Here is a 23,302-nt window from a genome sequence, read left to right as displayed (position 1 = left end):
GTTTAACTGTATTTATATATGCACACTTCAGCAAGAGATCTTTTTCATTAAGCAGGTTGGTCACGGAACCACCTTATTAGTTGTGAAAGTGAAAGCTGCATACTCCTCCCGAAGAACACATGAGTTGTAAGAGTGCAGGGAGAGTTACTCCTTTGAATAAGTTGGACACCTACGCCCAACTCTTAAAAATAAAACGCGCACAGGTTAAAAGTTTAATATTTTATTACGGTTTATCACGAATAATGAAAGCAACGTGGGAATAAAACAAAGTATAACAAAAAAGTTGCAGTGGCTTAGCTCGGCTATGCCAGGATATACGTAGCGTTAGCAAAGGTTACCTGCCGGCATGGCCGGGTAACGATACCCATTGGTAACGCTAAAGAGTGGAATCTTCTGCTTAACGAGAAAGTTCTTGCACGTTGTACAAACCCGCGCCACGGTTTCAGCCCACTGAGGCGCCGCCGCTAAACTCAACGTTTCACGCATGGCACTACTCAGCGGCGTCAAGTCTTTCATGTGCCATAGTCTTTCGCACACGTCGCACACATATCCAAACGGATTGTTTACGAAGTCCGTCTGGAAGGTCCGAGTCGCACTGGCGCTTTCGCTGAGTTTCACAGTATATTCAGTCGATCGGCGAGCCTTGACGTCATCGACGGCGTTTTGTTGTTGCTGCAGGGGTGGTCGGGCACGTCGCTCAGCCTCCTGGCGACGCCGCTTTGCTAGACGTTCGTCCCTTTGCTCCAGTGTCTCCGCAGCACGTTTAGCCTTCTTCTGTTCATTCCTCCTACGCTCAACCGCTAATTGCCAGGCAACTACTTCGGGATCCGATGAGTCAAGCTTCTCCGTTCTTCTGCGCTGTTGAGCAGCATTTGCGCTCTCATTCTCCATGGCTATACCACACTGGCAAACGCCAGTCAGAAGCGCAGCGGCTCCAGCGCAGTGTCAGACGGCGACTGCACAGCGAGTGCGCGCCGGCGCCAGTGCGTCTACCACAGCTACGACGTCACTCCTCTGGAATGCGCAGACCGGCGGCGGTGAGTCGCGCGCGGCGGCGGCGAAGTGCGCGAGAGGTGCCGGCTCCGGTGGCTCCGGTGCGCAAGCCGTGTGACATCACTGATCCTTGCGCATGCGCAGCACGGCTCTTGATGTGCCGCGCGAAACGGGCTTGGCTAGGCCAGTGTAGCTAACGCTACAAAAAATTACTGCTGAATTTGTGCACTGTTTGCTCCCTGACAATCCTTGAGTTCCCTGACAATCCACGCAGGGCAACATCGAGAGTTAATGAGTGCACCTCGCTTCGTTTATATTTAATTGCCAAAGTCTCGTCTCACATTTGATTTGCGGCTGGGTAGTTCTTTCATTTTCGTAGAAACGCACGATAAAATTTATGTTACATATAGATAGCGTAACAACATTGGTATGAAGTATCTTGGTGTAAATCTGCCTGGAACTCACGTGAAGCAAAAAAAAAAAAATTATGAGCCATTCCCCACCGTGATGGTGGATAACGAGTGACGCTGTTTAGCACAAGGCACAGAGGCCTCCCCATTACTACGACAGAAGAGAAGGGAAATTCAACATGGAGAACGGTAACTTTTCATTCTGTTTTTTTTATATACATTCGCGGGGACTTACTTTAAGCAAAAGAAAACTCGTAAATCAAAGAGCGTCGTTTATACGTACTTTTTTTTTTTGGTACGCATATTTACCTTTGCTGGTTTCAGTGTCTTGAAACGAACGCTTGGACACAGGAGAAAAAATTACGAGGGATGCTTAGAACTTTCTAAGAATGTGAAGGCGAAAGCCCAGTCAAAATGGAGAACCCATAACGATCTGGAATGAAGCTCTGCGCCCACGTGCCGAGGTAGACAAGGCGCTCGAGCGTGCTGCCGCCGTTTCCAGAACGTTCTAAGGGCGCCGCCGCTGACATTTCTCTCCTCCTCCCCAGCGCCGCCACTGCGCTTGCCCTCAACGCCCCTACTGCGCTGCTGCTGCTATTTCCCTTCTTCCCAGCGCCGCCGTTGCCCTTTTCGTTGACGCCCTCCCACGCCACCGCTGACATTTGCCTCATCCACCCCAGCGCCGACGAACGCGCGAGTAGTGGCACGAGCGCGAGGCGAGCTCACTCATTTTTTTCTATACCTCACAGCGAAGTTGAAACATAGAGATTTAAGGCAAAAATTTAAGGCTTTCGCTTTGAAAATGTCGATATCCTTTTCTGTGACTTTGTAGCACCAAATTCTGCGCAGTCGCTACGCGGCATTGAAGGGCAGACAGATGAACTGCGAAGGACAGAAGGACATATTAAGTTGATCTATTTACTGTTTAAGTTGATCAAGAATAAATTTTACACGGGGGTACTCTGACAGGAGACAACATAAGACTCAAAGAAAGACGACGTGGTCTCAGCTTGGTCCGGCTACAGTGTACTAGACTGTTTTAAATTGTGCTCAGAGGAGGGCGCAGGCTGATGTGTTGCATGTTGCCGCCGGGAGGAGGCACAGCAAGACGTTCTTCCTGAACTCTTGCGTGAGCAACTACAGATGGTGATGTTTGTCCTCGGACTCATGGTCCGAGGACGAATGCAGACGGTGGTTCGTCCTCGTCCTCGGACTTTTGAACGGTACAGCTTGCGCTGTCCGTGTTCGCGTTGTCTGTATTCACGTTGCTGCTGTCAACGCCTCTCCTCTTTGTTAGCCAGGGGTACGCTACGCCGCACCCCTGGCTTTTCCAGGTAACGGTAAGGGGCAACCGATGACACCCTGAGGGGAACTAAGTTATTCAAGCGCGAAGGCGCTCGCGCGGACATCGGCGTGCTTGACAAAAGGGACATCCCCTCGTTCGCAAGATGCCGCCAGGCACGGCCGCGCCAGGAGGTCCAAGTGTTCATGAGAAAAAATAACGACAACTTCGCGACACCGCACCCCTACGGAAAACAGCTAAGCTTGTGAGCCAGCTAGTTTTACTTCTACATGGCTGCCTCCACTGGTACCCGCGAAAAATACTTTTGAAGAATGCTGGTGGCCATAGTATGACAGGGTGATGGCGACAGGGCCATCACCCTGTCAGCGAGGGGCGATGCAGAAATCTGAGGGGGGGGGGGGGGGGGTCAGGACATCCGGACATCCCACCTGGATCCGCGCCTGCACTGATGTGCGGAAACTGAAGACAGGCTGTGAGTGCTCAAAAACAGGCTGTTATTATCCAAGATTGACCCAAGCACTGGATCGAAATCACAAGCTTCGTTTATTGTGATTCACGGCTACGACTGCTACAAAAAAGTGTTTTATATTCAATCTAGGCAGCGATAACAAGCTGTATTTATTGGGTCTTTAATAGGTTGTTGGCTTTCTATTCAACTTCAAATTACGTTTTGTGTGAGAGTTGCTTTCTGCTTTATCTGTAGTACTGCCACATGCGTTATCAGATGTCATGTTTTCTCAGATCATGCATTCTTTTTTCTTTGTCCTTCAAGAAATGTGTGAACAGGGTTCTGCTGTATTCCTGCATCTTGCAGCTGTATAATTTCCTACCAGCATGTGATGAAAGAGCATGCCTGCCACATATAAAACTTCCAGTAACAATTGATTGGGCCGAAATTGCTTTGATATTGTTCTTTTTTACAGAAGAAAGGGTGTTATAAATGAGGTTATGTAACAATCTGGCTCACTTTCCAGTACAATACATAGACAAATAATTAAGAAATGGGCTGCTGCAAGGCAGGATAGGGAGTGCAAAATATGCTAGTGAAAGCTTTTTTTTCTTCTGAAACATGGATGATTAATTAGAGATGCACAAGTTACACAAGGGTGCAAATTACGCGAGTAAATATGATACAGTCAAATCCGTTTATAGCATTACCGGTTTTAACAACACTTCGATGTAACAATGAGGAGCTGCTGCACCTTTAACTTTTGTGTGTGTCCTATGGTTAAATAAACTGCTTACTACAATGTTCCCATGCCACATTATTGGCTATAACAATTAAATCTGGCTACTTGGTGTCTGCACCGTAGTGCCGTGCACCCCACATGTGCCACCTTTGTTGCCGCTCTTCAGTCTCTTTTCCATCTGACACCACCCTAAAACAACTTGGGCCACAGTACTGCTGCTGTGATGTCACGGGATGGCGTGATGTCACGGTCACGCCATCCTACATACAGTGGAACCTCGATTATACGTCCCCCGGTCATACGATGACCCGCATTTTTTGACGGATTGGTTTGGTCCCAGCAAAACACCCATAGAAATAATGTATTAAAAACCTCGATTATACGACATAATTTTACGCCAATCCCGCCTCGTACGACGGCTCTTTTGGTACCGTCCGAGGGAAAAAAACAAGAAAGAAAGAAAGAAAAAAAAAGCCGCAAGCAGACGCAGGCTGGCGCGTGAGCACACTGCAGCCGGCTGATAACGGGTGTGCAATACTGTATTAACCCGAGTGTAATGTGACCACGATTGTAACGGGAGGGGTGACTTTCCAGTCATGCGAAATAGAAATAAAACTGCGAATATAATGCAAGATGGACGGAAAAAGAAATGGTACTTTTATTCAAGGAATTGCAATTCGAAAACTAGTTCTCTTCACTCGTCATCGTTGTCTGAAGAGGAGACAGAGGTTTCCATGGGCGGTGTTCTCGGGTGAACACTTTTGTAGATAGTTTCACTTTCGCAAAATTTCACTTGGCTCAGCACTGAAAGCGTCCCCGCCAAGTGTTGCTGGCGCTGTCCTAATCACGCTATCAGCGCCAAGATTGCTGTCGGCCATATACTTCGAGGGGTTCGGTGCTGGGACGAGCAGAGTCTCGCGAAAGCGAAACTATCTCCAGAAGTGATCGCCCGAGAATCAAGTCATCTTCTGTGCCGTCGAGCTTGTTTGAGATTAAGCACTTCTTAAAAGACTGCACAAACATTTAATACGGGGTCAGTAACGGGCCACTTCAAGTTCCACGGAGCCTTTCCGACTGACCTCTCATTTAAAGAGGGCCTGCCGCTGGTCCCGCCTTCCGCAAATTGTCGACTCGTTGGCGTCGAGCTGCGGCGGACTTTACCAGCTGCTCGGCCCTCAAAAATTGCTTGTCTCTCGAAGCAGCCGTCATACTGAATGCGCTGCGTCACCATAACGAATGAACGGAGTCGAACCGCAAAAGGCTGTAGGGTGTTGCAGCATCGTAACCAGTGACAAGCACAGCGAAAACAGCATCGATTCCAATCACAAACAAGTTCCGACTTTGGTCGACTTGTCTATTGTAAAGTTACAGTTTGCCAACATAGCGCTAAAAATCGCAGGATTTAGAGAATATGTTTTAAAATGGACAATTTTGCCGTTATTCGAATATAATGCGAGGGTCGAGTTCAAGCAACGAAAATAATGAAAAATATGTGCGTTACAATCAATAAATACGGTAATCTTTTAATAATTTAATCTACTTCCTTGGAGCTGTGCAGGTTCGTGCCGCTGGCTTATTCAGGCGGTCTGTACCCATTTTTTGGGCAAGACTGAGCGTCACTGCTTATATTCTGTGGGAACGCTGACATGAATAGTGGCATAAGAGCCAACTGTGGACAGAGAAGAGGACGGACGCGCGAGCTGCGGCTGGGCGCCCTTGGGCGTGGCTGGCCGAGACTGGAGCTGCTGCCGTGGACCGCGTGATCGAGGCGTTTTCCCACAATTCTTAGTTTTTCGATTATACGACGCCCGGATTATACGATGGTTTTGCGTGGTCCCCTCAAAGTCGTATAATCGGGGTTCCACTGTACATGGTTTTATGGTCATGGTAACTATGCTTCAGGAAGCATTTTCATGCTATTTGAATTTATTGTTGTAAACAAACTTGCAAAGGACGTGGGTGGACGTGGACAACATTACTATTTTGGTTTTCAGTAAGTGACATTTTGCGAGGGTAAATATTGCACAGGTATGTGGCACATGCGATGCAGACGTTTTATTGCTTATGTTTTTCGGTATCAACAGTGGTTCATTTTTTTCAACGTTTCGAACCCGCCGTGGTTGCTTAGTGGCTATGGTGTTGGGCTCCTAAGCACAAGGTCGCGAGATGGAATCTCGGTCATGGTGGCCGCATTTCAATGGCAATGGCGGCAAAATGAGGAAACACCTATGCACTTATATTTAGGTGCACGTTAAAGAACCCTAGGGGGTCCAAATTATTCCGAAGTCCCCCTACTACGGCGTGCTTCATAATTAGATTGTGGTTTTGGTACGTAAGACCCCATAATTAAATTTTTTTTCCCAACGTTTTGAGCTTTTTTTTAGATCTAGCAGTGGCATCCAGTTTTTTGGTTCATTCGCGAAGAAAAGTTCTTTGGCCTTACATTCGTACTGCACCACAGCACATTCGTACTGCACCAAAGCACATGCTTTAGAACCACGTCACTTATATGCCTGTCATCAGAGGCGTCAAAATCAGATGAGTCGTCGCTGGTTAGCAGCCCTTAGGTAAGGTCCATCACTACCTGACGCTGGTTGGGCAGATTTAGAAAGTGCTCTTTTTTTTCAACAACAGTGTAGTTATGAGCTACGGCATTGACGATAAAGATCGTTGGGTCTACCAGCCCACCTCGGTCCAGCGCTCTGATGAGCAATGGAGACGCATATTTCTTTGTTCGCTGTCAGTGCCTCCCTGCATTTTTGCATTTGAGCTTCAGTTTTGCATACACAGCGTATGGAAACCTGTATTTCTTTGTTCTCTGTCAGTGCCTTCCTGCATTTTTTGCACTTAGGCTTCTTCAATGTAGCGTACACAGCGTATCCCGCCACCTAGACCGAGACCGGTATGATATATTTGATCTTCAAGAGCACCTCCTGTGTCACCACTACGTTGCAGCGAGTACTTGCCTAGCTTGTTTCCATCTCAAGGTCCTGTCATTGTTCATCAACGCTACAACTACCTGCTGTGGCGGCCGTTGATAGCGTCCTCTGCAGCCGCAATTTGTTTTCACATTCGTATACCTTTCTTACTGACACGTGATAGTGTCAGGGGTGGGACTCCTGCTCCAATAGTGCCATTTTGATACAAATGCAGATTCCTGTGCCAAACTCACTGAGAAAATTGACCGAAATTGCGCCACGCTGCGCCAGAACAGCTTGGCTCCGGCAATGGCCGCGAACAGCGAGTTGCTTCGTTCTCCGAAAAAGAGTGCGGCCATTCACGTTCTGCAGACCGCGTGACGGCGCCTCCCACACAGTTTCTCGTGATTTTCGCTATTATAACACTGCACTTTTCGGCGCTTCCGGTAAGTGGCCGGCCACTCCCGGCTCTTTTCACTGCTGTTGAAACGGCCAGGGCGGCTGTATTTAGAGTGTACTACTAGAATACGGTTGAGTGGGCCGAGTGGCGTGGCGCTCCGTAGCTGAGGTGCAAAACAACGAGAAGTAAGCTGAGGGCACTGCATGCGAGCGAGCTAGATATTAGGGAGGCGTGTGTTGCAGCGGATTGGCAACATGCGCATACGCAGCTGCTGCCGGAGAACGAAGGGGAGGGAGGGGATCCCTCCCCTTCCCCTCCAACGGCCGCGAAAGAGAACAGTGCGCAGTCATGCGCTTTCTCCCTTTCTCTTTTGGTGCGGAGGCGTGGACACGGCGCCGGACAGCGCGGAGGCCACGACTGGGCGCGAAGAGTTTGACGCGGTGGCGCTTTTCTTGCTTTTGTGCTTTTCCCCACGCAGGCGTGGGGAAGCGCAGCCGCCGCAGCGAGCGAAGGTTCGTGCGGTCTATCGCTTCAACGGAAACTGAACGGCGTAAGCATAGTGCATACAAAGGTCAGAGCCGTGTGGAGATCGCTTTCAAGATATGGTGCGCGCGACAACCCCGATAGCCGGCACAGGCACAAAAGTACAACGACGCGTTTGTTGGCAGAGTAGAAGCCGCCCCCCCCCCTCCCTCCTTCCCTCCCTCCCGCGCTGCCTTCCCGCTTTGCTCCTTTCACGTGGGAGATTGCGTCGCCAGTTACCCTTGCGCCCGGTTGCAAGATATGCATTTGGTGCCCCACAACACAGCGTCGCCCCCCCCCTCCCTCCCTCTCATACCCCAACGGCCTTTTGCGCGACTGAAACAGAGCCAGGCTCGACTAGCGCGCCCGGCCGTGACGGAAGTCGCGTTCGCTCTCCGTGAAGAAAAGGCATGCTTTCACTCGCACATACGGCGCGCGGCGACGATTTTATCGCCCTTGGACTCATGCTCCACGTCTCATGCTCCTCCTCCGCATTGCCCTCGTTGATCTCCTCTCTCGTCGGTGGGCGCACCTCGTTGAGAAGCGTGCTCGCTACCGCCCTTGTCGGCGAGATTTTCCTGCGCATTATAACCGGTATTTCGTCTCACGCGGCTGCACTGTAAGCGGTATGCATATACATGGAGTTCTATGGGAGGGTAAATGGGAATTGGAAAAGGCCGCCTTGTAGCCAGTTCTGCACTCTAAACAGTTACGTTGTAAACGATCTATACTGTAAATGCTTTTTACGTACGTGTGCCTGAGTGAGTTCACCTCCGACTCTTTAATTTAGCTAGTTTTAATTGTGTTTCGATGATACGAATTTCGGCTAATACGAATATTTTTTGTGACCCCGTGAGATTCGTATCATCGAGATTCCACTGTAATTGCTATCGCAATAAAGGCAAATTGGAATAGTTTTATGTTATACCAGCCCAGGGTTGATTGCGGCTCTCTAGGTCTGCGGTGACATATGGTGACCCAGAAATTATGTTAGCGCATCGATTGGACCGCATAATTTGAGAGCATTTTCCGCTGTCATCATGAGCGTTGGCGCGGAAATATATAGTTCGGTTGTAGTCCCACCGATGTTTTCGGCTTTACAAGAAAACATGTGCCGTGCCGCCGCTTGACCCACTCTTTCATTTTCTAGTACGCCATAGCTACAAAGCGTGCTTCTACTATGCGCTTTGTGTTGCTTTGTTCTCTGTTTCATCGTGGTTTCGAAGTGTGCTGCCATATTCCATTATTCCACCAAAAGTCAGATTGGCCTGCTCCAAAATGAAATTTGTTCTGCTCCAAGCTGCTCCAAAACGCAATTTTATTTGCTTCAAAAATTGCTCCAAAATGACTTTGGGCAGTCCCTCCCACCCCTGTACTGTATGTCAGCTAAGTGCCTATATTTGTCAAAGCGATTTTCTAATGTGTCGGTTTGAATTTTCCCCAGCAGAACGTAGGACAACTTGAGCTCATCAAAGCAGTATCTGGTGCATTCAATGATGCTCTGTGTTGTTTGGTGAAGGGCAGCATGGGCACCCTTTGTTAGCTACTCGCCTTCGTAGCTCATTGTTCTTCTCTTCCACAGTACTAGTCAATCAAGAAGCTTGCAGAGGAAGTTGGTCTTTTGATCGTCCCATGCAAATATTGGTTCTTGACACTGGTCTTTCAGGAGGTCTCCTTTGTACGGAGTTTTCATGTTCACAACCTTCTGCCAATTTCACAATAACCTCAACAAATGTCACCGTTTCTTCTAAATGGGGCAGGTTGTGCTTCATGCCAGTGGCTCTAAGTCCAGGGTGGACAGTGTCATTATATATTTGCAAGGCAAGCTTCACATTCTGCTTTTCAGTGTTCAAGGGAGAAATGTCTTTTTGTGATAAAGTGTAAGCATGCCTGAGAAGTTGTCCAAGTTCATTAATATACACATTTTTGTTGGTTTGTGTTGAAAAACCAGGAAGCGGAGCCGAAGTAGAGAACGTCTTGTTTATTCGACGCTTGCGAAAAAAACCTAAAAAATGTGAGCGCGCGCTCGTGTCCACGCTCGCTTCTGGCTTCGTCGTCTTCTCTTCTTTTTCGGAGCATAATATTCAACAGTTTGAAAAGGTGCCCTGTGAACAATATAACATTAAAAAGTGTGCAAGCCAACCCTGATTAAAAAGGATTTCACAGTACTCACCCTGGAGTGCCGAAAAGGAGTGAAATATTCTCGTGGTATATAAAGTATACACTTTTTGCGCAGATGATTATCCTCAGGGAACATGAACACACACACCTTGCATCCTGGGTAATAATTTCCCCAACAGTTGGGAACACAACATTTGTTGGGCTTGGTGATGTTAAAGGGACAGACAGTTGCTCAGAACATGAATTGAGATAACCCCGCTGATGGAAAGATTGCCTGTCGTATTGGTTAAAATGAGCCATATTTTCTTCATTACATGTGGATATATATTTTTAATCCTTCACTAAAAGTCGGGGAAAAATGACCTTTGGCGCCCCACGCAGCAAAAATACGAAGATGCATAAGAGGTCTACCACGTGACCTTCTGTTAGTGTGCGTGGTTCCTGGTCTTTATATTAGTATTGAAGTGCAGCACACTTTTTTCTGTTATAAGTGTTTTCTAACTCGCAATGTGCAGATAGGCCTTTGTTTATAATGAGTAGAAAAGTGGCACTGCCTTTGTCTTCGTTTTTGATGAGTTGGCTTGGCTCGTCTGTCGACAGAATAACGATGACGGGGGCCAGCCAGCCATAGCGTAGGCGGGTACTTGGGTAAAAACGCGGTACAACTATAAGAAAGGTCTGTACAGCAATGCAAACTTATTGTACTAGCTTTTTATTTTCAAAAGTGGTTGAAAAGGTCAAAATGTAGGTGGTTAACCATAGTTGCACTCCCTCCTGTGAAAGCAGAACGATGATGGACGGTTTTCATGACTTGCGAGGCGGGCTATTGGCATTGCTCTCACTTCTCAGCATTGCTGGAGGAGGGACTCTTTCTTTTTTAAAGGCTGCGGAGATCGAAAAACTCTGCTTCCAAAATATCCACGCGCTTTTGGAAGTAACCGCTACAGGTGTAAACACTACCGAGGGTGAGCTTTGCGTTGCACCTAAAAGCTAGGTCCCTAAAAATCGGTTCTCAGTCCCTTTAACAGCGCACCATTATTGAAATTCAGACACTTTTCAAATCGTGTTACAAGACGGGCAGTGACGCGATGTTGGAAAGCATGAGAAATGGCATACAACTTGATCCAAGGAGTGACCTGATCCAACTGACGCGAGAAGCGACTGCAGGCACGTTGCAACGTGTACAGCATTTAACAAAAGCTACTGTGCGCAGTGTTTGACAAGCCGTGATAATAGAGCCATGATCGCAATGGCATGCAAACACATTTCTTGCATGCCTCTGCACCCATGGAGAAGCGTGATGGCCAGGAGAAATGCATTCTTTCGAAGGCCTCCAGTTGATGACATAGGGTTGCAAAATTCAGGCAGCGCTGCTGCCTTGACTTGTTCTTGGTGGAGGTGTTCTACCTCTCCAACGTTGGCGAGAGGATGAAAAGAAGAAATGGGATAGGGGGGCGCGATGCCAGCGATGCAAGGTGACACATGCTGTGCAAGGTGTGCGGCACAAAGGCGTAACAAAGGTGTAACAAAGCAGCTGGCATTTTCTTTGTTCTTTTTTTCTTTTTTTCAAGGGACACTAAAGGCAAATACTAAGTCAAGCTAAAGTGATGCATTAGTGCACGAGTATCTCTAAAGCGTCAATATTATCGCGAGCAAAGCCTTAGTAATAGAGAAATTAAGGTAAATGCAGGACATGATTAGCGACTCCCCCGGGACATTCAAGTACTTGCCCGATGACGAAGGCACTCCTCATTTAAATTCTATCACTAGTACTGAACCACTCGTTATAAAACATCATTGTACTGTATTATAAGAACAAAGAGAATACTACTTCACCAGTTCTATTACACTTTTACAAAAAAGAACTAACTGACATTACACCGTTGACAACAACGCGGGCGGTCAAAAGGTTTCGCGTTCGCTCGACTCTGCGCCGCCCGCACTTTTGCGTTTCAGTTTCTCTGTTATCGTGTAGTGTTGCGCTTGTTTTTCTGGCTCGCGAACCTCGCACTAACTGCAAGTAGCAGAGAATTCCACTTCCATGTGACGTCGCGGAATGCCCGAACGGTCTACGCCACTTTACCAAAATCAGTTGCAGCGGCGCACCGTACCGCCATCTGTCGGGCGCCGTTACACTCACCAATGCCAGAAAATGGCGTATGCAACGTCACCACTCCTCGGTTGGCGTGGCGGGTGATTTGAATTGCAATAAAGGTATTTGGGCCCTTCAGATCCAATTTTTTCATAAACTAAGTCTTTTCTTTGCACGAGACAAGCGTTTTGAGGTTTCTGGAAAGGTATTTAAACAGTCCACGTCGACTTAGTATTTGCCTTTAGTGTCCCTTTAAGCAATGTGATGAAGGCATGCCATGCGGGTTGCATGGCTCAAAGATGAGTGTGACAAAATGGCTCGTGTTTTTTTTTTTGAGGATTTGCATTTTTCTTTCGGCACATACACGCAGTAGCCAGATTTAATTGTTATAGCCGACGTGACATGGGAACATTGTAGTAAGCGGTTTATTTTACCTTAGAACACATACAAAAGTTGACGGTGCATCGGCTGTTAATTGTTATATCCGATATATTGTTTAAATGGAATCGTTATAAGCGGGTTCGACTAATTTTAAATCGGACAAAGAATAATCTCTGGTGACAGTTACTCAAATATTGCCTCGATTTAAGGACATAAATACATTATTCATTAAATAATGTCCAGATAATGTCCAGATATCTTGCATCGAGTACAAAGAAGGGTCATGGTAAGCAGAAGATCAATTTGATGGCAGAAGAAACTGTCGGGGGCACTTGTATTTTGCTGTGAAGGTTTGGTCTGAGTCAACTTCTCTCGTGGTTGCCTGAGCCAAGTACACTAGGCTGACTGGCATGTGTCTGGTAATACCACTTGATCACCAGCTGAGTTCACCATGATGTCTTTTATAGCACACCATATTGCACTGCAATGAGGGCTTATTTTGAACTGGTTGCATTAAAGGATGAGATTGTTATTTGTTGCTGGACTGTGAGGTAATTTAGACTTCATACAGTGATTTCTGGCTTAACAGCTACCTAATAAAGCAAAACAGCAAGACGAAAAATTGTATTGTTAGTCCTTTTAGTTAATGAGCCGATGCTAGTGTTGCCACCTTTGCTGAGAAAAAACACCAATACAGAGATGGATGAACATGCATTAAAAAAAATTTTTTTTTGCTTCTGTATGCAACCCTTAGAACAAAGTTTAAAAGCTCAGTAAAGGATCAACTGTTCAGTCTCGTGTAACTTTTTGATAACACAATGGCAAAAAGGTTTTGTAATGAATCCTCTTGGGAGAATTTAGTTGTCTGCTATGTGAAAATGACCCGATGGAGCGTTTGCGATGCAGCTTATAATGTGCCGATTTAAGGAGTACTAGCAAAGGGCGTGCCAGCGCAGGGGTCCAACTGGCGGCTGGTACCGGGAAAGAAAAACTGGCTGGTGCCAGCAGAAACTGACCAGGTGGCAACCCTAGCTGTTGTGCTTTCATCATACACCAGCATTTTGTTTACTTTTGCTTTAGTACTATTTCCTACAAGTTTTGCAGAATGGGAATCTGCATCCACATTTATATATGCTACTACATTTTTTGTTGTGCAGGCCAAATGGATCCTTTCGGAAGGCTATGGAGGAATAATGACATTTAGTCTCAACTGTGATGACTGCACCGGAGCTACTTCTCCAGAAGGTGTTCAGTTTCCTCTCCACAAGAAGATCAAAGAGGTTGTGGAGCAAGGGTTAACTGCCTGAGGGTTAACCACATAGTATACACAGGCTGTATCCTGTGCGCTGTTGGCTGAAAAATTATGCACGTGGTATATTACGAGTTTTTCTTGCGGAAACAAATTTAAAGGCATTTGTGTTGCTGCTGTTTCTAGCTATTTCTTGTTTACGGCCAGCCTCATCTGCAATAACGATCAGCGATGGAAAATTGTAACGTTGCACGTGGTTGACCCCAGGCTTGTTGTTTCGATGTGCACCTCACTTCTTGTTCAGCATGCTCAAAATTTTAATTGATAGTGCTGCCTACGGACGAGACATGAAGACAGAAATCAGCCCAGAATTTTTGTGTGTTAAGTGGACTCTGAGTTTATTTGGTACGTCGTGAATTCGGGACACTAGGCATTAAGGGGAGATTTATTTGAAGTGACTTTTGATTGTGGTCAATGCTCGCATTTGGGATTGAGCCTTATGTAAATGATCTTGCAAGATTGAAAACCTGTTTTGTGTGTTCTACTTACTAATAATGTAGTAATTAACGGCACTGTCAGTCTTTGTCCTGTGTTCAATTTAGCTGTGGAAGTCAGGACAACTTGGAGTGCAAGCAGAACCATAAAGCTTAATATTTTGGCATGAAGTTGTGCGTTTTGGCATGAAGTTGCGTGGAATAGTGTCGAGAGGGAGTAAGGTGACATGGCATTGTCATACATGCTGCAGGCACTTGTCATCTGCTTTAGCATTGGTTGCTTTCAAAAGTATCCGTGCACTAGAGTACAGTACATTTCACGTGGTTCTGCACATCTGCCCTATAGAGAAGTTTAGCCACAGTTTAAACACAACCAGAAAATGTGTTCTCAATTAGAGGTAAATGTCCTTTTCACAAAATCCATTTACTAAAAATGAGTCGTCTTTGTTTAATGCGTTGCGGTCTAGGATTCGCTTGTACTTATTTTAATGGTGGGTACTTGTCAGCACAGACTGCATTCAAACAACTGCTGTGGATGCTCATCAGCAAAAATACCTGTGGTTGGACAAGGGAAACTCAACATCCTCGTATGTCCACCACCTATGGCTCCTAAGGAAGAGTGGGTCGAGCCTCCTTTTAATACGCTTACTTCTCGGAGGTAGAGTATCAAACCAACACCATCACTTTTTTTTCTATTTCTTGTTTAAAGTGATTATCTTGAAGTGTCTGCCCTATGTTTGGTAGCAAACTGCTAAATCGCTGAAAGGTTGCGCTTCATCTATCATCACTTGTCATTTATACAACAACTTATTATAGTGGAGAAGCAGGCAGCACACTGTACTTATTTCAATGTGCAATCAATCAATAAACCAACCAAATAAGTATTTCAATAAATAAATAAATAAATAAATCAAATCAATCAATCCCAAGGAGATCTGTAGCCATTAAGAAAACCGTAGGTTATTGGCAGCAGCAGGATTGAAACCTGGTACTTCCTTCTTATGAGGCAGAAGCTCAGCTGCATAGCTACCACTTCACTTGCCTAATGGATGTTTGTCGAAAATTTATTGGACATATCAAAGCCCATTTGACCAGCTTCTTTTTGTATATGAATGTGTAGATGCTCAGCCTTTCAACACAATTAAATTATGTGAAAAGTCAAATTATCCTATACTGAACTGTTTGTTTTAGTTGTTTTGGATAAGCTGTTTAGGATCACATTGTGCAGATAAATGAATTGGGCATCCTGTAGTTGTTTGCTGCAGTATAGAAAAAGTTGCTGGTTGTTAAACGTGCAGTACGATATCTTTTTTAAGACAGTTCACATGTGTATAAGCTGCCGTAATATGCAATATGAAGGAAAGGTGACCTTATGTACGGGTTGACCCATTGTTAAAGGGAACACATATTGTTAGATCATGAATGAATTTCCGTCTGTCTGAAACCTGGAAATGAACAGCTTTGTAGAAGATGCATGTAAAAGGTGGCACTGGATCTTCTCTGTGTAATAGCATAGTGCACTGACAGTGCTTCTGCAGGCATCAGCAGCTGTAGCCCCTGCAAAATGTTAGCCAGCTGCCTGCCTGTTTTAATGGACCTACTTGTACATCCTGCAGACTATGGTGCAAACTGTGTTTTTGTTCATGAGAATTTGAGGATTAAGCTGGCATGGGACATTTATTCTTACCTCTCAGTTCATTAGTGAGAAAGCGCGAAAAAGAAAGGCAGTTTGAATTATTGTAAAATGCTAATATCAAATAGTTAACCCTTTACAGACAAGGCATATAAATACCCAAGAAAAATGTTTATTTTCCATCTAAATGTGCAAAACATATTGAAAATAAGCATACTCAACCAAGTGAAAAAGTATTTTACGTAACTTTTTCAGCAATAGAGGGAAACGCTAGGCAGAAAACGAAGTGGGCTTCACCCCAAGCCACCTATGGCTTCGTTTGAAATTTGTAGACAGCTTTCGTCATATGTGAACCATAGATGTATATTTGATTTGCGTTATATCAAGTGTATGATAACAATGCAGCCGGAGGTTTTGCATCGGTCTGTCTCCTCTGACCGTGCTTTCAAAAGTGAGGCATGGTTTTAACTTCTTCTTCATCGTCCTGGGTTCCGGTCCTAAGCCAACAAATTCCACTTGCTCCCTGTCATTCAGTGTTGGCCGAAGACATTTAGCTAGAAACTTTGTACTCAATGCCAAAACTGCAAGAATTTTTTTTTCCTCGTATGTTGGCTGTAGGCAACACTCGTCCATAAAGGATTAGTGTGCTGTGCTTGTTTCCTGAGCAGTCAGTACGAGACCATTTTTGCATTTGCTTGCATGATATGCATCATATGTTTTAGATGTTACTCATGGCCCACTTTGTGTCATAGGTAACAGCAGCTATTGCCTAATCTATTACTGGATCCTAAAATTTTATTAGCTGTTTTCTACTCACTGTGATGCTGTAATTTTTATTTGTTTATTCATTTGTTTAGTTATGCTACCCTCATGGCCTGAAGAAGGCATTACAGGGGAAATAGAACAAACATAATCACAAGTAGCAAATCAACATGTTAACAGCAGATTATATTTCTGTGAACATGTCAGTTTTTTACAATGTACAAAGAGAAGAAAAGAAACAAAACAAAATTTTATGGAAAGAAAGCACAGGTTTGAGTAAGACTGTGTTATGCCACTAAAATGATCTGTTAGGCTTGATCTGAACAGGTTATCAGGAATGGTAACCACCAACTCAGGAAGACTATTTCACTTATTAATTGTTTGTGGCAAAAAGAGTGACAGAATGCATTTGGGCTGCAAGAAATCAACTTCATCTTATGACGATGGTCTATGTGCCTCGATGCATACGATGAGCTAGACAGAAGCAAATCGTGGAGCACATCATGATAAAAAAATTTCGTGAAATAGGCATAAGCGTCGCGCTGATAAGTTTGATAGGAGCAAAGTCGACTTCATGCCAGCAACGCTGGCAGTGAAGAAATAGTTGCTAAGAATAAATCAAGCAGCAGAGTTCTGTACGGATCCAATTGTGGAAGTTCAAATGTGAAACCCCAGATAGAAGTTGCATGTCAAGTTTTGGGCGAAAAAGCACCTTGTAAAGTTGTAGTTTAAGGAAGGAAGTGACGTTGGAAAATTTGCGTTTATCATAGCCAAGGGGTTAGTTAGAATTAACAGTTAAATAATGTGCAGATGCCACAAGAGGCTAGCAGAGCGTGTTGCCCGCTCCTCTGGAACACATGGTAACTCTCCTGGAACAGCTGCTTTTCGCAACTGCCGACAGGTGGCAATAAAAGTTTATGCTAGCACCGCCTTCGCAGCAGAGAGCATCTCCATAGACGAAGCAACAAAACCAGGCAGGTAACTGTGCCAAGTGTTATATTGAACGATCTAGATCGGACCATAATATGCGATCTTTCCACAAAATTTTAGTCTGAACAGCGTAGCGCTAAGTGCAATACCTTTTTTTCTACAATTTTAAGAGAAAAACGCATGTCCCTATATGGTTTTGGCTTTTCAAACTGCTGAAAATAGTGTGTTCAGTAGCTGTATTGCATCACAATGTCTCAGCACAGATTTGAAATGTGCAAAAGTACCTGCTGTTATATGCATCTGTGTGTAATGGTTCTTAGAGCAGCAGGAATTGCAGAATGAAGTGCCTCTTTTGGATTTCCAAGGCCATAATAATAAATCTGTCACCACCTTTACACTTAAGTATGCAACCAACTTTGGGGTCATAGTGAGTACCTGGCTTACAGGGACCAAAATTCACTTCATTAGAAAAATCTTAGTAATAAAACCACGAGTGGTGTTTGCTCAGGAGTCTTTTATTATGCTGAGTGATTAGCAAAAGTATTTTTGATACTGTGAACTTAATACTGAAATTATAACCTTCAGTCATATCATGTGAAGCATATATTGCACAGGGACTTTGAAATGTTTTATTAACAAATATGCAGAATATAGCACAAGAATCAACAACAAAAAGGAATTTTCTTGAAGAACAAAAGTGGTGAATGATGCCTTGCATTCTTCTACTGTAAACAGCTAATTGGCAGTGTTGACAGTCAGACGCACACAAAGAAGAAGAAAATGTCAGCAACACACTAATGCCATTGCTTGATTGCTGGCACATTTTCAGCATCTAGACTGATGGCCCGCTTTGTCTTGATCTCCTGCAGGCTTAATATTTACATACATATTGGCTTTCTTGCACTTTTCGTCACTCCTTTACGTAACCAGTGGTGCAGCAAAGTTACGGTGTGACTAGCTTCAACTTCCTCCGATGAAAAGGCTTTTGCTACAACACATAGTACGCAACATATCTGACTGTTGGCTTTAATGCATGCACACTCGCTGGCAGTTTTTACGAGCACTATAAATGCCAGAACAAAGGAACATAAGCAACACAAGGCCTTTATGTGTAAGTTAACATGAAACTAACAAGTTCAACAAAACAATTTTGCTGTGTTCTTTAAAAAGCAGCCACCCTCAGCTTGAGTTTTCTTTCTTTTTTTTTTTCTCTGATCTCGTTGCTGCAGCAAAAGTCAGGCTGGTGAACAAGGCAGTTGAACACAGAAAAAAAAAAGTATTTTGCTCAAGGGACAATAACCTGCCGCCTGCAAACTTTGCAGCGAGAAACTCGTGTTCTCAGATCACCCGCCTTGAGCGTCTGTGGGTCTGGTGGTCTGAACATATCATGGCGTTCAATTGTTGCCAACCAGTAGCTGAAGGCTGTAGTGTAGTAGTTGCACCGGCCATGACCATGGCATTCAATAAATGGATTAGGTCGGAACTCTTCAAGACAGGAACCTGGTGAGACCAAGGGCTGGCCACTGCCCTCTGCTCCCGAGTCAGTGTTCTGGAATCCCAAAAATGAAACTTATGTAAAATAGACCAACCTTTATATAGCATCAAGATAGTGGAAATATGGGCTTGTAGGTTCATGATCTTTGGGCTTATAGTGCAGACGGAACGACCACAAAAGGAAGGACAAGATGACACACAAAGCGCGAACTACCGAGAAAGGTTTATTTTTGCAGTGCACAATTTTATACGCGCGCACAAAGCCACCATGCATTTTCTTAGGAGGTAATTACTTGTGCGTGCCCCGTTTAGCACCCGTGGTACTGTTAATTTTGCAATTTTATAAGTTTCAGGTAAGAACACTGAAAATGAAATGAGCATATTATATATGTGGCTGCTTGCACTCACGGATAAAAACTCTGCTTCTGTATTGTGCAAATCACAGTAGCCACTGTTGTACACCTTCAGTTGCATTCAGTCAGATGAGGCACTGCTCTACAAATAATTTGAAGTGTTTCCTTTACAACTCAGTTATTTTCTTTTTTTGTGTGTGTGTGGCTTGTCTTAAAAGCTTAAAGCTTATAACGTATTCATCGAATTTTTGGGCAGTAATTAGAATGCTCATTTAGTGATCTTAATACATTGGTTAATTCACCCCAAATGTATTGTATTGCTCACTACAAAGCATTGCGAAACTTTGTGCCTTCATCTACATTAACCTATACAGCTTTCTACAAAAATTACTAGAGGGAACTCTGGTGCTAGTATCTGTGAGAGCTGCACACATGGTGCTTCAGCCAGCATGGGAGGGATGTTTAGTACGTGTGGATTTTCCTACACTTCACACTTCTGGCTTCAAACGGGGGTTGTGGATATGAAAATTGATCATTTGCAACAAAATATTGTGCTTGTTTCACAACATTTTGTAATGATTATGCATGCGTGCAGTCTTTTTGCCTCCTGCATTTAGAAACATAAGATGGCTGCAAGGTTTAGCCCAATAAAGGCACATAAAGTGTAGTAAATAAAGCCACAAGAATCTCCTATACCACAAGCATGAAGGTTAGACAAGTCCATGTATTAATCATCACTCCCATCGTAGCTGAACAGTCGCAGTTTTGGAGTTCCCTGTTGTAATTTCAGCAGATAACGCTATGCATAACGTCTTCTGTGCCGTGCTGTTATACTGAATTCTGACCAAAAATGGCCAAATTTTTTCTGTGGTATCCTTTACAAAAACGAATGTGGACAATATTTGAAGTGTTTACATATGAAAAACTTCAATCAGTTATTGCAAAAGTCAAGTTTAACAGTGCTCTACAAGAGAATGAAATGTATTTCCAACAATACAATGAACGTTGCAAAAATTGAAAAGTACTGTATTGGATCACCCTTGGCCATTTTTACTACAAACACGGACAAACCCAGCTTGTTCATTGCATGGGAGGAGTTAAAGAATCTGTTGTACTCTTCAATTTATTTTGAAGTTTACTTAGTACACACTGCTTACTCTCTTACTTTATGTTTCATGCTTTAGGCTTTATGCTTGTATAACAACGAAGAATGCATTATTCGTCATTTGTTTGCAATATTAGAAACACGAAAGATACTCTGTTTACTTTGTGTCCTGTATAGTTCAGCAACATTTTTTTTTTGTTGCTCATTGTGCCGAGTTGTTAATTGCCGTGTAACTGCAGAAGAAAGCGAGCAGTAATGTTCTATTCCACTTAATTGGCTTCGGGATACCTAGGGCCAGAGCTCGACACACTACTGCCCGCTCGAATAGTTTTGATGCAACCCACTGTAATTCTTCGTTATGACTAATGCCACCTCAGTCTCCAGCCCTCCTTTCACTGCTAGCAAAAAAATTAAAAAAAATTAAATTATGGGGTTTTACGTGCCAAAACCAGTTCTGATTATGAGGCACGCCGTAGTGGGGGACTCCGGAAATTTGGACCACCTGGGGTTCTTTAACGTGCACCTAAATCTAAGTACACGGGTGTTTTCGCATTTCGCCCCCATCGAAATGCGGCCGCCGTGGCCGGGATTCGATCCCGCGACCTCGTGCTCAGCAGCCCAACACCATAGCCACTGAGCAACCACGGCGGGTCACTGCTAGCAAAGCCAGTGTCCTACTTACCATGAAGAAGCTGTAGCCAGACCAAACGCCGTCCCAGCCTTCAGGGCACTCTGGTACTTCCAGAGTCTGGCTGTGTATGGCTATGACCTGTTTGTGAGGAAATAGCAAAACACAAGGAAATGAATAAGTTTTTATATGGGTATTTTGTTAGCTTTGTGTAAGTAAATGGGACCAAGTCATAGGAAGCAATTTGCTTCTTAATCTATATAATAGCGAATTATTTACATGACACGCAACCAAATGGGACTAAGTCATAAAATGAAACTTGCTATTTACATACTTATCATCGAATGAGTGTCTTTCTCTATGTAACCTGGCGTGTGTGGGCTCTTAATATTGCATCAACAGTGTAAAATGTTCAAAGACCCAAATAACTTATATGTCCCTCAGGGTACTTTATAAGCCAAACTTCAGATGTATATTGAACCAGTTGTGCAGATTTCGTAGCTTTGCAATTCATGCCACATGAGCTGTTTTTGTCACTGCTGCAAAGTACCAAACTGTATACCTGTAGCCAGTGCTGTGGTGGTGTCGGTGATTAAAGAATGCGTTAATCTTTCACTTTTGCCAAAGAATAATGTGGGCACTCGCCTAAAAACACCGCCATGTTAGAATTGACAATTGTTAGAATTGCACCATGTTGAATTGAGTTGTTATGAATTCAGTGCTGATTCTTTAAGAAGTCTGATGATGATGATTTATGGATTTTATTGGCACAAGTTCTTTAGGAAGTCTATACTGTTTATACCGATTGTGTGCACCCGCCTCAGGTTGTGAAATTTTATCTCTGACTTTAATGTTTTTACTGTTGTTGTTGTTACCATGCCTTTATTAAATTGTAAATCTTGCTTCTTAACCAGGCTTGTTGATACCTTTGTTTTTACATAGTTATCACCAATGTTATCTATTCTGTCTTGTGCAATTCTGTTCACTCCTTTCACTGTGGCATATATACATGTGTACTGCCATAACTTTCCAATCTTATTGCAAATAAACATGTTTTATACATTTTTATTACATAAATTTTGCTGCATTTTTATGGCTAGTTGTGAAATCTGCTTCCACATTTTTTTGCGGTGGAAGGGGGGTTATTAAAGTTTCTGGCATTAAATAGTGTTTCTCTTGAGCATAATGGCTGCTGCTTCAGTGCTGCCAGCAGTATTTAATTTTTTTGAGCTTTGTTTCACTGAAAAAAAAAAAAAAAACATGATTAGAATTTGGTAAGCTGTGCTGTGTCAGAAATATGCAGCTAGCTTTATGGCTTCTCAGAACAGTGAAATAATTTTCATACTCTTGCGTTGAAGGGGCTTCACTCAAGCTGGTCTTTTAAGTCGTTACTTAGACTTGTCAAGGCCAAGTGCAGTACTTTAGCTGTTATCTCTACAGTGTACACTGACGCTCTTAGATAGTTTTTTTTTAGTGATATGCTTTTTTTTTTTTTTTACAAATCTTGAAGCACAAAAGTAAAGAATTCTTTTTAAGTTGTTACAGGTGAGTACTTTTGATGTTACACAGAGTTTGTAATCTTTTTTTTTTGTCACAAGCAGCCCAACTTAATTTATTATTGTGACCTGCATATTTATTGTGACACATTAAAAAAATATTCCTTTTACTATTTGCTTGATAATGTAAGAATCTTACTCAGAGGTATTATTTTGCAGTCTATTTTTTTATACTAGCAACTCACTGGGCATCAGTACTATTTTCCTGATATGGCTGACAAACGTGTACAGCCTGCTGTTGTTTGTGAACCCGCACTTGAATAAGTATGTTCTGTCAGCCACAGACACTGGCATTGTGATGTGTCTGCGAGTCCCAAGTTAATGACTTTTCTGTTACATGCTTCATTTTCACAGTGGCAAATAAACAGTGCAAAAATCAGTGGCAGGAGGCTTCATGGACTGATGGTCCACTAGTTTGGCTAAATTTTGTTTATTGAGCTCGCAGTTCATAAAGGACAGCAATTCTTCCTTTGTACTGTCAGCATCAAATGAAACTTGAACAGCGGTGCGCGTAGCCCAAGCATAAGTGAAGGTATAGCGCGCGCTGTCCAGTCATCACCATTTACAGGGCTTTGACTTTGTTTTGCAGCCTGTGATATCTCCCTTCTTGTCATTGCATGTATGTTGTTCATTGCGGTAATTGTATAGCGCATATATTCTGGAATAGAAACGAGTGTGGAGTGAAGGTAATCTTCAGCTAGTAATAGTGTGAATTTTGTTAATAATTGTTTTGTTAATAATTAATATTAATGACTGTATTCATCAGTG

At 43.8% G+C, this 23,302-nt stretch overlaps 2 protein-coding genes across 3 annotated transcripts in view; one reads left to right on the top strand and one right to left on the bottom strand.

The window, feature by feature from the left end:
- LOC119436963 (chitotriosidase-1) overlaps positions 1-18,607 on the top strand; it is a 42,376-nt gene extending 23,769 nt beyond the window's left edge. For both annotated transcript variants that reach the window (XM_037704012.2, XM_037704011.2), the window contains one exon: positions 13,488-18,607. In XM_037704012.2, the coding sequence (XP_037559940.1) occupies positions 13,488-13,637 (150 nt within the window). In that variant the 3' untranslated portion in view covers positions 13,638-18,607. The remainder of the gene's footprint in view (positions 1-13,487) is intronic.
- LOC119436962 (collagen alpha-5(IV) chain-like) overlaps positions 18,005-23,302 on the bottom strand; it is an 86,376-nt gene continuing 81,078 nt past the window's right edge. Inside the window, 2 exon segments of the mRNA XM_037704010.2 lie at positions 18,005-18,947; positions 21,033-21,119. Coding sequence (XP_037559938.1) covers positions 18,684-18,947; positions 21,033-21,119 — 351 coding nt within the window. The 3' untranslated portion in view covers positions 18,005-18,683.

This window comes from Dermacentor silvarum, chromosome 1 (genome assembly GCF_013339745.2).
Source record: "Dermacentor silvarum isolate Dsil-2018 chromosome 1, BIME_Dsil_1.4, whole genome shotgun sequence".
In the NCBI taxonomy this organism is placed as follows: domain Eukaryota; kingdom Metazoa; phylum Arthropoda; class Arachnida; order Ixodida; family Ixodidae; genus Dermacentor; species Dermacentor silvarum.
The sequence above is the reverse complement of the archived record's forward strand: the minus strand, read 5'-3'. Positions and strand labels throughout refer to the sequence as shown.